This window comes from Scleropages formosus, chromosome 16 (genome assembly GCF_900964775.1).
Source record: "Scleropages formosus chromosome 16, fSclFor1.1, whole genome shotgun sequence".
Classification (NCBI taxonomy): Eukaryota; Metazoa; Chordata; class Actinopteri; order Osteoglossiformes; family Osteoglossidae; genus Scleropages; species Scleropages formosus.
This window is the reverse complement of record NC_041821.1, coordinates 13,130,792-13,147,909: the sequence shown is the minus strand read 5'-3', so window position 1 is coordinate 13,147,909 and position 17,118 is coordinate 13,130,792. Positions and strand designations below refer to the sequence as shown.

Genomic DNA, 17,118 nt, shown 5'->3' with positions numbered 1-17,118 from the left:
ACTTCCACTGAACACTATGTAGTGTTGTCAGCCCATACCTTATTTACCCAAGATGACTTACAATGCTAGAACTGTACACTACTTAAAATGGGTCACTCATCCATACATGAGTGAAACACACAGTCACTCACACACTATGGGTGACTCAGAGTCACCAATGCACCTGAACAGCATGTCTCTGGACTATGGGAGGAAACATGCAGACATGGGAACATGTAAACTCTACACAGACTGAGCGGAGATCGAAGCCATGCCCCCTGGCACCACTCAGGTGGTTTGAGACAGCAGTGCCACTCGCTGTGCCACCGTGCCGCCACACGGTTGCAGCACCACAGGATTGGCTAATCATCTCCATTGTACAGCTGGTCATCAATTTACAGCGGGGTTCTGTTCCAACGATCTCATTCCAAGTCAGTTTTGCCATAAGTCCCAAGTCTCCTTACAGCATCTCGTATAAACCACAAGAAAATACTATATGTAATTACGATGCATAAATGCTAGACTGTACAATAGGGCTTTGTTGTATTTTTTCCACTGATTTCACATAACACCAGTAAAACAGTATAAATACAGAAGTTATATTTTCATTTTGTGCTGTTATAGGTCACTCATTTCTAAATCTGTTTTTCTTATTTTCTTTTCTGTACCACCAGGACTCATGTTGTTAGCCCTTGTAAAAAATGTAACACACACTAGAATCACAAAACAAAACATTCTGTAAAAATGTTTTTGTAAATAATACAAAAATAGACACACTGAGTCAATAACAGATACCGGTGCTTTGCACAGTGTAGCCGGCCAATGCTGTCACAAAGCAGAAGTGGTCGTCGTCAGATGTTACAAACCAAACATCAGGGCTCAAAAATAATAAGGTCAATGGGACGACCGTCGTTTAGTCTAGGCTGCCGCAAGTTGTACAACAGTAAACCGGCATGCCCAGTGCAGAGTCACTGCGAATAAAGGATTTGTGAAATCCTTATAACGTGCATATAATGCCTCACATGTTAGAAATCTCTCTCTCTCTCACACACACACACACACACACACACACACACACACACACACACACACACACACACACACACACACACACAGAGAGTCTGAACCGCTTGTCCCATATAGGGTCGCCGGGAGCCAGAGCCTAACACCTGGCAACACAGGGCGTGAGGTGGGGAGGGCACCTAGGATGGGATGCCAGTCCACCGCAAGGCACCCCAAGTGGGACTCGAACCCCAGACCCACCGGAGAGCAGGACCCGATTCAACCCACTGCACCCTCCTTTGGTTAGAAATAATTACTATATAAAAAAAACCTGATCTCAAAAGTATGCCATTTATGTGAAATTGATATACATTGTGTCCTTTATCATTGCCTCCACAAGTATACAGGTGTTTTACAAGCATATTTGGGGGCTTACCTGTCTCAACCACCTCGGTCTCCACCTCCTGCTCCTCAGCCACATCCTGCATCAGGTAAGTCTCGTCATCATACACCAGCACCTGCGCAGCAAAGCACTGCTCCAGACGGGTGCTAGGCACAGGCTCCACAATCACCGCCGGGTACTCCTCCTCAGCCTGGCCCTTGTCCTACAGTGAGGAAACGCATGTCAGGTCTTGCCAGAGGACTTCAGAAAACGGAAGACAACAGCAGTCACACTACAGAGGGCATTATTGCTCCATACTACTACAACTCAAATCCAGGTGGCAGCAAATAAATCACAACCACCTCTGTATTCAACACATCATTTGCAAAACAGGCTCAGGAACGGAACATCTATGGTTCTCCTTCACTCCCTTAAGGAAGCAGGTTTATAACTTGCAGTGTTACAGCTTGTCAGCTCACACTCCTGAGAACTGATTGCCCGGCAGTTTTCTTGCTCTGCGATGACTCATTTCCTGAGGGGTGCAGCTGGACCATGGGAGCAGAGCATGACTGCTAACACCATCGCTCAGCCTGCCTCTGCCTCTTCCTCCACCCAGTGGGCTTGCAAGCTGGATGGGGCCCATTCAACACAGCCAGCTCAAGCAGTACTGCAGGGAAGAATGGGGAAATACAGGCCAACCTGGCAGAGCCCCTGGGTTTACAGATAAATATGTAAACAATTTGTTTGACCAATTTTCAATTACTCAAAGACTAAATGCTAGTGACAAAAGAAAAATCGTTGAGGGATCTGCAAACAAACCACATTGAAGCCTTTTTTGCAACTCCTTGCCCATTTCAGCAGATGCGTCCTGTATTCAAAATAGTGAGGCACTTAATCGAATGGCAGCGCTGCCCTGGGTAGCAGAAGGCCGGCAGAGAGCTAGTGACTTCCCTCTATGGTGTGCTCAGGACTTTTACTGCTGGCTGAGGAATGTGATCGCCCGGATGCCTGCTCAACGGCGATACAGGGTATAGAGAAGAGACTTGGGGAGCCATGGGAGGGGCTGTTGCTGACAAGCTTGATTACATGCCCTGCCTTGCTCTGGACATTAGCAACCCAGAGGAGCTGGGACTTCCTGTCTATTCAGGAAGGAAGGCCACCTCCTGGGTACTGTGTGGGGAGGGGATTCACCAGCCCCCACAAGCCCACCCACCCTTGAGCAGAACAATTATTTTTAGTGCTGTGGTCATGCAACACAGAGCCCGCAGTCACAGTCAATGGGGCCATTTACACATAACCATTTGCGAAGGTGAAAAAAGCTTCAGCGGCTAAAAAGTCAATCAATGGCACCACTCAAGGGGGGTATTTTCAGCCACATCCAGTATCTTCATTTCATTTGTGCCTGTATCTACAGAAGCACTGAAAACTGCTGCACTGTACATGTACATCTCCCAAGGTCTAAATATCTTTGGTGACCTTATGTGTCTCTTAATGGAGACAAATTACTACAACTGTTTACACAAAGTCATCTGGGCATATATTCTGAACAGTTGCAGTGTGAAATAACTCATTCAACTTGGAATCACCTCTCCTCCAGAAATGTACTAAAATCCAGCAGAATGACTGAACAAATCATGACCAATATCAACCCCAAAGGAACAATTACCAGAATTATACATCTTGCATCAATCATACGGTACTCTTGAGTCTCATCAGGCCTTGTCCTCAATGCCTGTAGACAGAACCTTGATTGAGAAGCCAAAGTTAGAAAGTAATTTACAGACCAGTCAGAAGTTACATAAGTACAGTGGCAGCCTGACAAGTGGTTGCCTCGTTTCTACAAAATCATTCAAAGTATGTACAGATTTCTGAGAACTCTCCCCATCACCACCTCTAAACAAGGACTTCTGCAGGGTTCAGTATTGGAACCAGGTCTTATCTCTCCTGTACAACTGTAACCTGGTCTAACTCTGGATCAGGGTTCATTATTCAGCTTGATTTACATGGTGCCATAAATACTCCTTTCAGGGGACTGAGAACGCCCAGGCACGTGCATGAGGTGCCCCAGCTCACCAGAGGCTGTTTACCGCCTTGTTGAATGAGGAGTCCATGTGTCGACCCGTTTCCAAAAAAAAGTGTGGTTTGTGGGCTGCTGACATTTACATTTATTCATTTAGCAAACAACTTTCTCTTAAGTGACAAATAACTCAAAAGTGCATTTCACCACCTGACACACAGTTCTCAAATTTGACACCTCATTCAATACCACAGTTTTTTACATTTTTATAGTAGCTACATGTAGAAATGACGACAAGACCCTGGCCCACTGTGTAATATTCAATTACGTTTAAATGTACATTCTTCTTATTTCTAATTTTGTAGCATAACCTGGATGTTGCCTGTAAAAGAACTAGTAATGCTTAAATCCAACAAAACACCTAATTTTTACAAAAAATGAACATGTACAAAATAATCAGCCGTGTCACAGAATGTACTTGCATAATTAATAACCTATGCATGCAAAATCCAAGACCTGTTTCATAACAGCCCAATTCATGTAAAGATTACTTATAGATATTTCCTTGAAGGTCACTAATTGGCCATTTTGAGTGCAGGGAAATATAATTAACAATGGCTTGTTTCATGTTAACATTTAAGAAGCATTAATCATGCTTTCTATTACATTTGAGCAGCCCCCATAGCACTTACTCCTCAAAAACCAGATTAAGACTGTCAGGAAAAATCACTCTTCAACCACTGGGAAAAAGATTTATCCAGGGGAAAAATACATGTGAAATATTTTTCTAATTTCCTGGCTAATAATTTAAATCACCATGGCATATTCATCTATATTGCTGGTTTTCAACTGGAGCAATTTAGTTCAAGTACATAGTTAAAGGTGCACCAAGGCCTCTCCTGAGGCTTGAGACAGCAACCTTCCAAGTTACAAATCCATATGCTTAATCACTATATTATCTCCAGCCTCCGAAATCACAGATCGCAAGAACATGCGGGTTGACTGACACCATTTTACACAGATCTGGTAAATTGTCTTAGACAAAGATACACTCACCGGCTGTGGGTCCTCCTCGACGGTGATGTATTCTACCACTGATCCTCCACCGTCTACAACCACCACTGAGGTCATGATGCATTCCCTTGGGAGTGGGTCGTGCTCTCAGCAAATGCTGGCCTGGGCCTCCACACACAGATGACCTCTCGTGTCTGCCCCTGGCAGTATGGCGTCAAGCACAAGACCTAAACAGAGAGGCAGATTTGAGAGAGTGGAAACTTTTGGGAATATATGCAGGAATTCACTATAAAGGACAGAATGATTAAACGCAAGCTCTCAAAAGTAATAGTTTTCATTACTGCACAACTTTAGGAATATAATCAATGAATTCAACTTTTCTGCAGAAAATGTCATTGAGAAATTATATATATTCTTTTTTTCAGATGGCATCTTTGTCCAAGGCAACTTAAAATTAGATTGCCTACAGTAAGCTTGTTACAGTTGCATTCCCATTCACAGAACTGAGCCATAAGATAGACACATTTACAAACTATATGCAATTCAAACACACACACCTCTGGACCGTGTAAGGAAATCCATGCTAACATGAGGGTAAAAATTCAAACTCCACACAGACTGAGCATGGATCAAATCTACATCATCAAATCACCAGGCTGGACTCATCTCCTGAGAAGTGAGTGCAGAATGAGTCACCCACACCACAAGATAGTCTGTAAAGCCCTTCGGCAGAGATACATTAGGAAATACCTGATTTCCCCACTGATGTTAGAAAGCTTCCCTACTGAGAAATTGTTCTTCATCCTTTTAGATCTATTTAAGGCAGCCCCACATTTTCCAGAGACAGATTCAGACTCAGCAGCTGTTTGGTGACTCGGGTTTGTCATGAAAAAAGTTGCCAATTCAGTCCTACCACTTAAGTCAGTCAGAAGTATTTCACAAAAGTGCTTCAATAAATCTTTTGCAATCCAAGTTAAACAAGTAAGGCTATCTGAATTGATTTCAAGGAAAAAAATTCAACAGCCATCCAAGCAGAACTACAATTAATGATGCAGATTTTCTACTTTGGTATTAAACATGGTTCTAAAGTTGTGATGGCTAAGATGTTACCAGCTGCCTTCGGGAACCGCAATTCTAACAAGAAAAACTTTACAGTGAGCCATGATTCTCCCAGCAGCACTTTGTGTGAACTGTGCGGCCAGTGGAGCTGAGGATCGTCTGGTGAACACAATGGAACAGTTAACAGGGTAACGCAATAACCACCACAGATTAACGGCTGCAACAACGCCACGAGTAAATACGGCTCCGAGACCGGAAAAGTGGCCGAGTCATTTATTTGCTTAGTGGGCTGTACTTGTACAAGAGAATTTAAAAAGCTTACATGTTTATCCAGCAAAAAAAAAAAAAAAAAAAAAAAAAAAAAAACACTCCACTATTTAAATAGTGTATAATAATTTTGTAATCATTGTTAAAAATGTATCACATAACACGAGATTTAAAATTACATGTATACACAGATAATGTAAGTACGGGCCGAAAAGAGAGGCTACATGCATATCAGGGCTGTTTTCCCCGTAATATGAGGTTAATATGGACTAGTGTTGTCAATAACATACAAAATTATTCCAAGTTTTTCAACATCTCAGCTTTTTTCCAGGGGCACTTTAGATACCGTTTCATCAACAAACATAAAAAGGTGTGTCGTACCGTATCAATCCAGTTTTGGGGGGGAAAATCCCATGAAGTCAGGCACTAGTACCAAAGACCTAACAGATACTCTCTGCAGAAGTTAAAAGGCAGAATGGATAGAGTATAAGAAACACTTCATGAACTATATTTTCATGTTTTAGTTTTACCTCATCAGCACAGTATTTGACAACTCTATGCTTACTTAGTTATTTTGACAACTTAAGTACAGCTTTACCAAGGTATTTCTCATTCAATCTGTATTTGTACTTTAACTCCATCAGTGCACAGTTCAATTTACTTTACCTTTTTTATTAACAGGGCTTCAGCAAAACAGAAACAGTACATTGAAAAATTACAAATAAACACTTACAACAAAAACTCTATCAAGAATGATCACAAAGAACTGTGTAATAAGTTCAAAAAGGGTGACCAGATACTACTTTAGTGGAAAGAACTAAGATATTGGACTCAACTATATATTAGTACAGAGGGCTTCTGGGATTAACCATAGCAAAAATATACCGTGTCTCAGATTATTCATTCCATTAAAAAAAAAAAAAAAAAAACCACCATTAATCAAATTTTCAATTCGAGGGGCTCAAAGGGCCATTATTTCTAGCAGAAAAGGGTTCCCAGATGAAAGAGTCAACTAAAATTAAAATATCTGAATAAACTATTTTATGCACTATAACATTCTGTAATAGTTCTGTAAGTTCCCCCCCCGGCTTTTCTTATTTATGTTTCCATTCATTATCAATAACTCATCCAGTGCAGGGTCATGGTGGTCCGGAATCTAGCCTGCAAGCATACGCGTGAAGACATCTTGGATAGGATCATTTGGCTCATAAATACTTACAATATAAAGAAGTTACAAGATTTCTGCCAACATCTTTCACCATCGAAATGCAAGTAGATGCTGTCATAGCACTGTGTAACATTACTATTCCCCTTTCCTGCTGTAGTACCCATGAGAAAGGTACTTAATACAGAATTACTCCAGTAAACAAAATCATTGTGAAAAAAATAAGTTATGAATTGTTTTGGAGAACTATCAGCTAAGTGAATTAATAATGATAGTATTGAAGCTGCTATTTCAGCTGTGACATTAGATTTTCTGGCAGAACATCCTTCAACCAATGACAAATGCACAGATGAGTATGTTCAGTAACTCGCTGGTCTTTATGCTCTAGATAATCTTTCCATGTCCAATTTCACACTTGTAAAACAGGAGGACAACCAATGCACCATTTCTGTACAACTGTCAAAGCACATTCTAAAGAAATTTGATATTCATTTTTCTTCAGGGCTGCCCAAGAATGCTTGCCCAAAAAAGTCAGATTCATTTCATCGAAAATATTATCTTTGCATATCTTTCCATATTAAAGGGAGACAATACCCTGGCTAACAGCCTGAGTAACCATTTGTTTTGACAACCAATTTATATTGCAAGTCCTTACAAAGAGATAGAAGTACTTTTATTACAGAAAGACTGTATATCATTCTATATGAACAAATGGATTAATATTTATCCATCATTACAATAAAAAAATATGGAGAAAAGGGCTTACAACAATGCAACTGCCATTTCAAGCCCATATTTGAACCTTACAAGTTTTTAGTGACAGATATTGCATAGCTCAAAAATGAAACTGAGGCTCCTATAATTTTCATGATCTACAGAAAGAAGCCTCAAGGCCCTCTGCTGCAGAACTGTGTAAAACCATGCCTGTCCTGGAAGAGAGACCTTACAGCACTGTGGGAAGACATCTATTCAATTATTAAGGGAGCGTTTCCTGGAAAACTCCACCCCACCCTGGGCACCAAGGTCAGCTGACTGGGTTTGCTGCACCGACAGCCACTAGCAAGCTCAGTTCACAGCCCTGCTTACAGGACACAAAGCTTATGAGACATCTATAGCTGACTACACGTTGCTGCAGTTTCCATTTTATTTTACACTAATTTAAGATCAGCAGATCACTTCTCAATAGTTGTTTCATAACACTTAAACATAGCCAACAGGTTCTGGCTATTTACCCCTTTACAGAGGAACCTACCTCAGACGGAAACATTTCTCAAATTCAAACGGTGGCAGTGAGGTCTCAGCTGCACATGTGGTTTCGTACAGAGTGTCCAGGCCAACTGAGCACATCGCACGCGATTCCTAGGGAGGAGCAAAGTGGAGTATCGGCAGAAAAGTTAAAGGCAGATGGCTGATCGACAGCAGCCCAAGCACCAATAAGGGCCCCTTCCTCCAGTGAGCAGATATCTAATCCGATGCATTCAGCCATCTTCACAGAGCACCATCAGCTCCGGAAGACACCAGTCACCCCACCTGGCAGCTCCAAGCAGCCCTCTGTTCAGAACGGATCACAGAATCCTCTCCACCAGAAATGTGAAAGCTAACATAGAAATGGTGCTGTAAGATACAAAACAAGTGTGGCCTTCACACTCCTCAGCAGTGAGAGAGAGAGAGGGAGGGGGGGAGAGAGAGAGACTGGCCCACAGCCCACCCCATTGGCTGCTTCCTTCTCGCAGTCTAGAGACATGCGGCAGCCAGCTGCCACTCACATGATCACCACTCCACCCCACCGCACCATGTCCAACCCCCTCTGTCCATTCTCCTGCCTCCACAGGGTGGGGCACTTCCCTCCTCATTCCAACCTGCTCTCCCTTTCTTAGCCAGAGACCACTGATGCTGAATCCCTGACAAGTCACACCAAAAACTCCTTGCCAGAGGTCTCTGAAAATAATTATAACAACTCCATAAAGGGCTGGAACAATGAGGATGTTCATCTGTGACATGGTGAGGTATTGCCGTAGGTCAACCTGCTAAAGGGCCAAGCGAGTTTGTCTACCTCAGAGCCATCTTCATGACCTTGTCCCAATTACAGCAGACAAGAGGTACTTCTGCCTTCTTCTCCAGATTATAAAGATGGTGTTAGTTCCTACAAAAGGCAAGAGAAACCCCACATGCACACCCTGGAGTCTTTACACTTGACTGTGGACATCTTGGGAAACTGTCCAAGGAGAGAAAACTAAAATTAAAAATTTTACAACACAGCAGTGAAGGCCTACAACAGAGTCAAAGGAAACAAGAGTTTTTTAAAAAAAAATGAACTACAAAGAATAAATATGAAGTGTCCAGTCACTCCTGATTTTGAACATCAATGCAGCCAGTATTACAAGTGGGCTTGATTCCACTGTATTTGTGGGGTCTATCTGCAGGAAGGTAATGATTCACCACAAGTAACTTAAGCACATACCTTTTTCCAAGGTTAACCTAAAAAAAAAAAAAAAATGAAACAATGGCAGCATAAGAAGCTAATTCTCCTGACAACAGTAGAGTGGGCTCTGAGGTACAGTAGTCAGGCCCAAAGGTACAGCTCTTCACCATGCTATTAGAACAGAGCACACATTAGTTATAAGCCATAGCAATCAACAGGGGCACAAACACTGGAGCACTGTATCACTTGCACCAGCACTAAAAGAACTCTTCAGTCACTCAAAGGAAGTCACATCATCTCCAGCAAAAAGGTCAATGTCCAACTCTTATATCTGAGACTAATAACCAAGAGAAAATCTTGTTCATAACTCTTTCCATAATAAAACTATACTGGTATTCTTTGAAGTACCACAGCTCTGCAACACATTGCTTTTCATTGCATATTAACAAAAAGTAGGATCACACACACAAAATACTCTGTTCACACATTCTCAAATGCACTCACTCAGTGACACAAAGATGACCACACAATACTATGCTATTTTTTCATGAACAAACTGATTCCAAACCAGAGTCTGAATGCAGTCTTTTAAAAGAAAAATTCCCTCTACGTAATAAAAATAAAAACACTCATGAAAACCCAGACAACTCCAAGACAGTCGCAGCTCTGTTTTAAACAATACCACATGATTTACTGTCCTTCAGGGACCAGTAGCTCTTTAGAAAAGTGCTTTTACCAAATGATCCTGATAAGGAACATCAGAAGATGGATCACTGTGGGAATCCCAACAGCATTCCCAGGCAGAGGTACATTTCTTTCTGGAAACGTGCACTGGTCACATGGGACAAGCAATCATTTCCCTCTAAAGGCTATGAGTAGTCATACCTAGGACTCACTTCACTAGGCTAGCTATCTCCCTCCTTTTGGGGAGGTAGCCCAAAGCTTCCATACCCATCAAAGCATTAGGCTGCTTAATTGTCTGCTGCATTCTTTATTGTGCCCCTCAATGCAATACAGTAGATATACAGAGTAAAATCTCTGATTTGGTATATTACACAGTAAAACAGTTTCTATAACATATATAAGACTTACCAAGCCCCAAATACAGGGGGTAGTGCTGGACTTTCCTGTGGCACATATGGGGACTAGGATGCCAACAAAACCCTGGTGTGTTTATCTTTGCATTTCCTCTAAGATGAGCCTCCCACGCAGCCACAAATTTCAGCTGGCCCCATTTCACTTTTCCCTCATGTACCAATATGTTTTAAAAAGTTGATTGTTTAAAAATATTGTGATCACTGTAGGCAAAAGCATACAAAGCACGTCTATGCAGTAGCACAAGGTTTTCCACAACAGCAGCAGCTACAAGGTGTGGCTGGTTACCACGGCAGCAAGAGGGCACAGCAACAAAGCAGCCCTCTGTTCCCAGGTCTGCCATGCTCAACCTTTCTGTTAAGGTCTGTCTACCTCCTGTTGTCACAGCAACCCTCGACATATGTACACACACTCTTTAGAGAAAAGCATCCCTGGGCAAAACCCATAGCTAAAACCATCTGGGGGGAAAAAAAGTAGGGAATCAGGATGTATAACAATGGGACTGCAAAGTCCACACGTTGTCAAATGTTCATCCATCCTGAACCAGTCTGAATCAGCTCCCACGTTGTGTGTGTCCTTTTGAACCTGCCACCCATGACCACAGTCTTCCATGTAAGCAAGTTAAACTATTTTACTAGCATGGAAAAGGTTATCTAAGGCAAACACAGAGGGAGCATGTGCAAAGATCCACAAAAGCATACCTCTCTCTTCTGTAGTCATCAGAATACAAATCCAAACACTGCTTTAGAAGTAAGGATATCAGAATCTCTAAAGGAAAAAACTCCAAGGAGAAATTGCTAATCATAAATCCAGGTCATCCCATTGATTCTGGTCCTTCCCTTAAACACATGTCTACACTAACTTTAGGTAGTGGGGGTAATTATTCTCTTTGCCAAATCATTCTTATATTAAAGAACAAGAACAGCAAAAGAAATACGATAAATTAAATTGTGATTCAACTGAAAATAAACTAGGTTTACTTGAGACTTTCACATCTGCAGGTATGTCTCCTCTTAATGTAATGCATAAATTGTACTTTTGCTGAGATGTACGTTGCTTTGGACAAAACCACCTGCTAAATAAATAAATGTAAATGTAATTGTAAAATGACGACCACACAGACAGAAGGTGCATAAAAGGGAACAATTTAAAGATAACTGCTCGGTTTCTGAATGACACCAAGGGCCTAAAAAAGGGATTAAAATGTACTCCAGTGACAAGCTCCAAATTATCTCACCATTTAGAACAGCAGCAACAAGGGAAAAAAAAAAAACATTAAATCTTTGATTTCCAAGCAACTGCACCACACATTACGGCACAGTGAACACTACCCAATGGAACACCCATAAGACTGAAATGTTGTTACCCATTAAAATATTGGTACTTTCTCTTGCCCCAGTATGAACTCAAAAGGCAGGGATGCGGCACCACCTTGAAAAGTTCAAGTTTGCAGCACAAGAGCTCCCTAAGAAGTCACTGTCAAACTGGGCTCTTTTATAAAACTCCAAATGTAACATGAGATCCCAGGTATCCCACATTTACATTTGTCAAGCATTTAATTTCACAACCCTGTAAATCTTAAGCCTTTAAAAATATTAAGAATCTGATTCAATGTCTCAGTGGAAAAATGTAAATGCTGGTAGAAGTGTAAACTCCGGTGAACAGTGCAGGCATCAGCCACCATCCTCCTGCAGTCAACGGGGTATACACACTTTCGTTCCAGCCTTTACTGTACCAGCTACTTTCAAAAATTAGCCACAAACTTTTATAAGTGCTATAACATTTCTGTGGCTTTTACATGGGAATTTAAGCCTTTTTGAATACAATGAACAATATCTGCTTTAAGTGCAACTCATTCCTAAATGACAACTAAGAGAAAAGTCTCTAGATACCATGTTGATCAACAGGCTGAAAGATGACAACTTTTGCTACAGAGACACTGATGATGCTTAAAATGCTTCTCAATACAAATGAAAACACAAGTAAAATTCTGCATATAATTAAAATGTGTATTTGGAATGAAGAATACAACAGACCTCATTTGACCACACATTACCCCAATCCAAAATGAACAAAACATTTAATACAGTGCAGCAATAAGAATATAGTCCCAAACGTATGCTGTAGATGACCCAACAACATTTTCTAACCTTCTCTCTTGTAATAATGACAAGATAGAGTGGATATACTGACAAACAAAATTAAACTAAGAGAAACCAGCATCTCCATTATTACCAGTGCTGGATTCAAAATTAACATCAGCTCAGATATTAAAAACCAGCAGCGCCAGTACTCACAGAGGAAAAGCAATCTACTGAGGCAGTCAACTCATCAGTGACCACTAAGCAGCCCACCTGTGCCCAGTGTTCCAGCTCCATGTTCCACCATGCATATGCTGCCACCATCTCGCCCATCGACACAACTACCTGTAGCCTGGAGAGTCTGGTTAGGCAACTTCCCAGGCATTAGAGAGAGGCGTCCACCAGGCCAACTGTATGCTGCACAGTAAGCAAACATCCTTTCGGCCAATCAATAGGACTTCTCACAATCACACATCAGGTGAGCTCATAACATAACTCACGCTCAGGAATATCACACAATCCCCACTTGCATTACCAGACAAACCAGTTTACATATCTAAAGGTGTTTACAAAAATGAATGAGCACATTTATTGCACAACGCATAATCCCTAACACATAAAACTGTAATTGTACACTTCATTATGTAAAACCCCATAGAGTGCCACAACCATATAGTACTTGGCATATATAGCTTGTGTAAATAAAGTATAAGTGACAGTGCATTTTTAGAAAACAAAAATCTTCGCTGAACTGAAACTGAAGGATGCAAACTTTACCACAGACATAGTGCAATTGTAGAACCACGTTCTAGAACTTGGATCAGACTCAATCGCTAGTTTATTTAACGTGTCACATTAAATGAAGCCGACAAGGTAGCCCCAGAGAGGTGGTCAGACTCTAGCCATAACCTTTTCACAACAGTGAATTGGACCCTGGTTCTTCTAGGCCAGACCCTCCCTTCCTGATCAAATCCAAAAGCTTTTCACTAACAGGAAATACATTCCACAATACTGGAAATAATGGGTTGTACTGGTCTGGCTCTTAAACATTTTCTATATCAAACTCCATCGAAACAATGAACGTGTTTGTTAGCAGAACAATGAGATCTGAGTAATGATTTAACAAACTAACACGTCCATCTAACTTCAAAAATATTAGTCCTGATAAGGATCACAGTGGCAACAGGGAAAGCAGGACAGACCATTTTTCTCTATCCATAACAACAGTCTCCAGATCTCCCTGGGGACGCCGAAGCACTCAAAGGTAAGCCTGGAAATATGATCTCCAGGGGCACCTCGCTCCTACATATTTTTTGTGCTAATCTTACATATACATACATACATACACACACACACACACACATATTATATATATATATATATATATATATATATATATATATATATATATATATATGCGCCCCTGGACAACTAAAATTAACTACAACTATGCTACACTTGGAACCTGAAGTGAATATACTATGACCTACGGGTAATTTGTACTAAAGGCACCATAAGACATTCACCTCTGGTGCATAATCATTTTATGAACCACCCTACATGCAAAAGCATTTTTCACCACACTTCACAAGCAAGCAGGCAACCACAAACACAGAACTAACTGACTCAGCTGATTACAACACAGCAACACTACAGTGAATATTACGTTTTGAAGGGTCACATCTGTTCCTATCGCATGGCACATACCATTCCCATTAAAGTAATCATGAATAGCTACCTTACATGAGTAGTGGTTGATCACTAATTCTTACATGCACTATATTTAAGTAGGCAATGAAACAATGACAAAAACTGCAGTTTTAATCAAGGCTTGAGAGTATACTGATTTTAATAAATGAAACAGTACCTAAATCAATGACATTTTGAACTTATGAGACCCTGCTGTCTTTATCCTTAGGACTAAATTAATGATCCAACTGCACCTTTCCCAGCGAAAGTAATGTCACTTCTGCCTTGTATCTATTTAAGCACAATGGACGTGCCATCAATTCGACGTCAAGTGAAGTGACCATTCACATGGTTTCCATACCACAGGAGGGAATGCAAGTGGTTTGCTATTGCCTTCTTCCATGCATGTTTTACTGGGGTGCAAACACAGACGCCACACGCTCAGCTGGATTTGAGCCCCCTACCACCAAGCAGCTCAGAACTGTGGGGCACTGACATTACCCACTATTCCATCTTGACCCCTCCATTAACATAAGCACACTAAAGCTTCAAATTATATCAATGATTAAACGGCTGAAGTTCACATCTATGTACTTTGATGATACATAAATTGCACATAATAGTTACTAATATTCAATGTCAACAAAGGCAGGAAGGCAATGCATGCATGTGAACTGTCACACTTGTAAAAAGCATTCAGGCACATGATTAGTTTGGGTTTTAGACTCCGCAGTGGAAAGAGTCATGTTCCCGTTAAAAATTAAGTCACTTAATGTCTAAGAAGCTTTGCCCTTTAGGACACAATCAGGAATAAGAAGGTCTGTATCTGAATCAGTATCAGCAGCAGTAGGTGGAGTGGTGGCAAGGGCTGTCCGAAGGTTACAGGTTTAAATCCCACTCCCGCTGCTGCACCCTTGATCTACGTCGTTCGTCTGTTTAAATGGCAACTACAGTTGCTTGTCTGTCTGAGCCTGTAAACCGCTTCTGAGGGAAAAGCGTTCAATAAAAAAATATTTACGCGGAGGGAGTGTCACGGAGGTTTGCGCGGGTTGAGCGCGTGCAGCGCCAGTAGTGAGTAGCACGGGGCGGCCGCGCGCAGAAGCGTCGCTTTGCTTCGCTCAAAACAGCACTCCACGCAACTAAAGTGTGTCAGTAACTCATTCAACATCACGCCCACTGCGACGCACTTGCATTTACACGTTTTTATTTTAAACACACGATTAGCTTCCCTAGGAAATACAACCAGAATACTCGGGCTAACAACAGTAAAACAGCTCTAGATTATACCCTACCCGTTACCATTAGTCATTAAATTCATTTGGAAGGAAAAGTCAGGCGACTAAAAGTCAGAGTTAAACGAATTATTAAGTCACAACGCGTTGCCTCCGCATATGGCTAAAATAGCTGAACATTCTCGATAGCTGCTGGTTCATATTTCGCGTTGAGGAAGTTGGCGGGTTATGTACTGTTAGGGCGACGACCCCCCCCCCGACAGAGACAGACACTCTTCACTAATTTTTGATAACAACCCCCACGGTTTGAGAACTTCGCAGACAGAGCCCAAGATAACAGTCAAACAGTGTCCTTAGTTAGCATGTAGCTTCGCGCTACTCACCCGGCGGCAGCTCCCCCAACTCGACTCAAGGAGCTACAACTAAATTAAACTGTGCAAGCTGAAGTTTACCGCGAATGTTTACCTGCTGGATAATATTATTTGTTCCTCTGGCGAGCGTTACAAGTTTTCTTCGCAGTTAGCCAGTTAGCTCCTACTAGCCTGGCTAGCAGCCGCTGAACGGGTGTCAAACTAGTGCCGAAGAGCACAGGCCTCGCTGCCATGTCCGAGGCCCCGTCGTATTCCAGCCCCGCGCGGCGCGGCCCTCCGCTCGCGGACAGTGTCAGCTATTAGGCTCGAGCCTGAGGCGGAGGACGGCGGAATTTCCCACTAAAACCGCGTCAATATCGGCCGAGGGCGACACAGAGTGACGGCGACACGTCCGCGATCACGAGCCGCTCCTAGCCGATTAAACGCCTTTGGCGCTAGTTTAGTTACAATCCGCAGCACTGCGAACCGTAGTGCGGATCGACATTGCCTACGGGACTAATAAAAGAAGCGGAGCAAAAACGAACTTCCCCTTTGCTTTGTTTGTGCGAAGATCTCAGATCATCGATGTGTCGCGTGGAAGCGAAGCGCTGAATGACCGCGCGAATCATGCAGTTGCTAACAAACTCTCCGCGGTGCTCTCGCTACTTTCGGTCGCGCACCGCAGTCCGTTTAAAGAAGCGCAGCTGGTTAACTAGTGTGTTATTCCGTACATCATCATGCATGTACTGTCATAATCATCATGACTATCACGTCCCGCACTCAGCTGTTTTGGCAGCCATCCACGAGTGCAATATTAAATATTATTCCTACTTCCACGCAGCTCAGCTTTAACACCTGGACGCATGTCGCCCGAGTCTCGTGCAAAGAAAACAGTCCAGAAAATGGATGGAGCGCCTCACCTTCGCTTCGGACTACGTGCCTGCTTTGTCCGGAACGGCCAACGCCAGGCCCCGGGAAGCTACACAACAATGGCAGCTGCTGCTGCCGCCGCTATGCAGTTATTCTCCTTAATACGCCGACTGACTGTAACCTCCCCGCCGCTGAGAGCAAAAACAGCGTCGGCAGGCAGCACTTCCAGCGAGCGAGGCTGCAGCAGGCGAGCGGGTTGCTTGCACCTCCTCCACTCCACTGCGCGTTCTCGTTTGCTCCTCCTATTGAAAATGTCACTTTTGCAGATTTGGTAAGTACCTCGCAAGGAGCGCGCAGTAGGACAGTGTTGATTGTGTGTGTTTCTGAGCTGGGGATCCAGGTCAGCCCCTCTCGAAGCTCTGCCTGCCCGCCCCCCTGCGCATTCGCTTGCTTGCTTGCCTGCCTGCTTCTCTGTCAGTCTGTCTTTCTGACTG

At 42.5% G+C, this 17,118-nt stretch overlaps 1 protein-coding gene across 8 annotated transcripts in view; it reads right to left on the bottom strand.

Annotated features, from left to right (window-relative positions):
• Positions 1 to 17,118, bottom strand: part of elf2b (E74-like factor 2b (ets domain transcription factor)) — a 26,960-nt gene extending 9,842 nt beyond the window's left edge. For 2 of the 8 annotated variants that reach the window (XM_018737913.2, XM_018737920.2), the window contains exons 1-3: positions 16,675 to 17,118; positions 4,437 to 4,621; positions 1,418 to 1,586 (exon numbers count right to left, since the gene is read on the bottom strand). In XM_018737913.2, coding sequence (XP_018593429.1) covers positions 1,418 to 1,586; positions 4,437 to 4,511 — 244 coding nt within the window. In that variant the 5' untranslated portion in view covers positions 4,512 to 4,621; positions 16,675 to 17,118. Of the gene's footprint in view, positions 1 to 1,417; positions 1,587 to 1,842; positions 3,179 to 4,436; positions 4,622 to 8,137; positions 8,513 to 12,756; positions 12,821 to 15,869; positions 16,395 to 16,674 lie in introns of those variants that run through there. The other 6 variants (XM_018737915.2, XM_018737914.2, XM_018737918.2 and 3 more) reach the window with 6 other exon arrangements.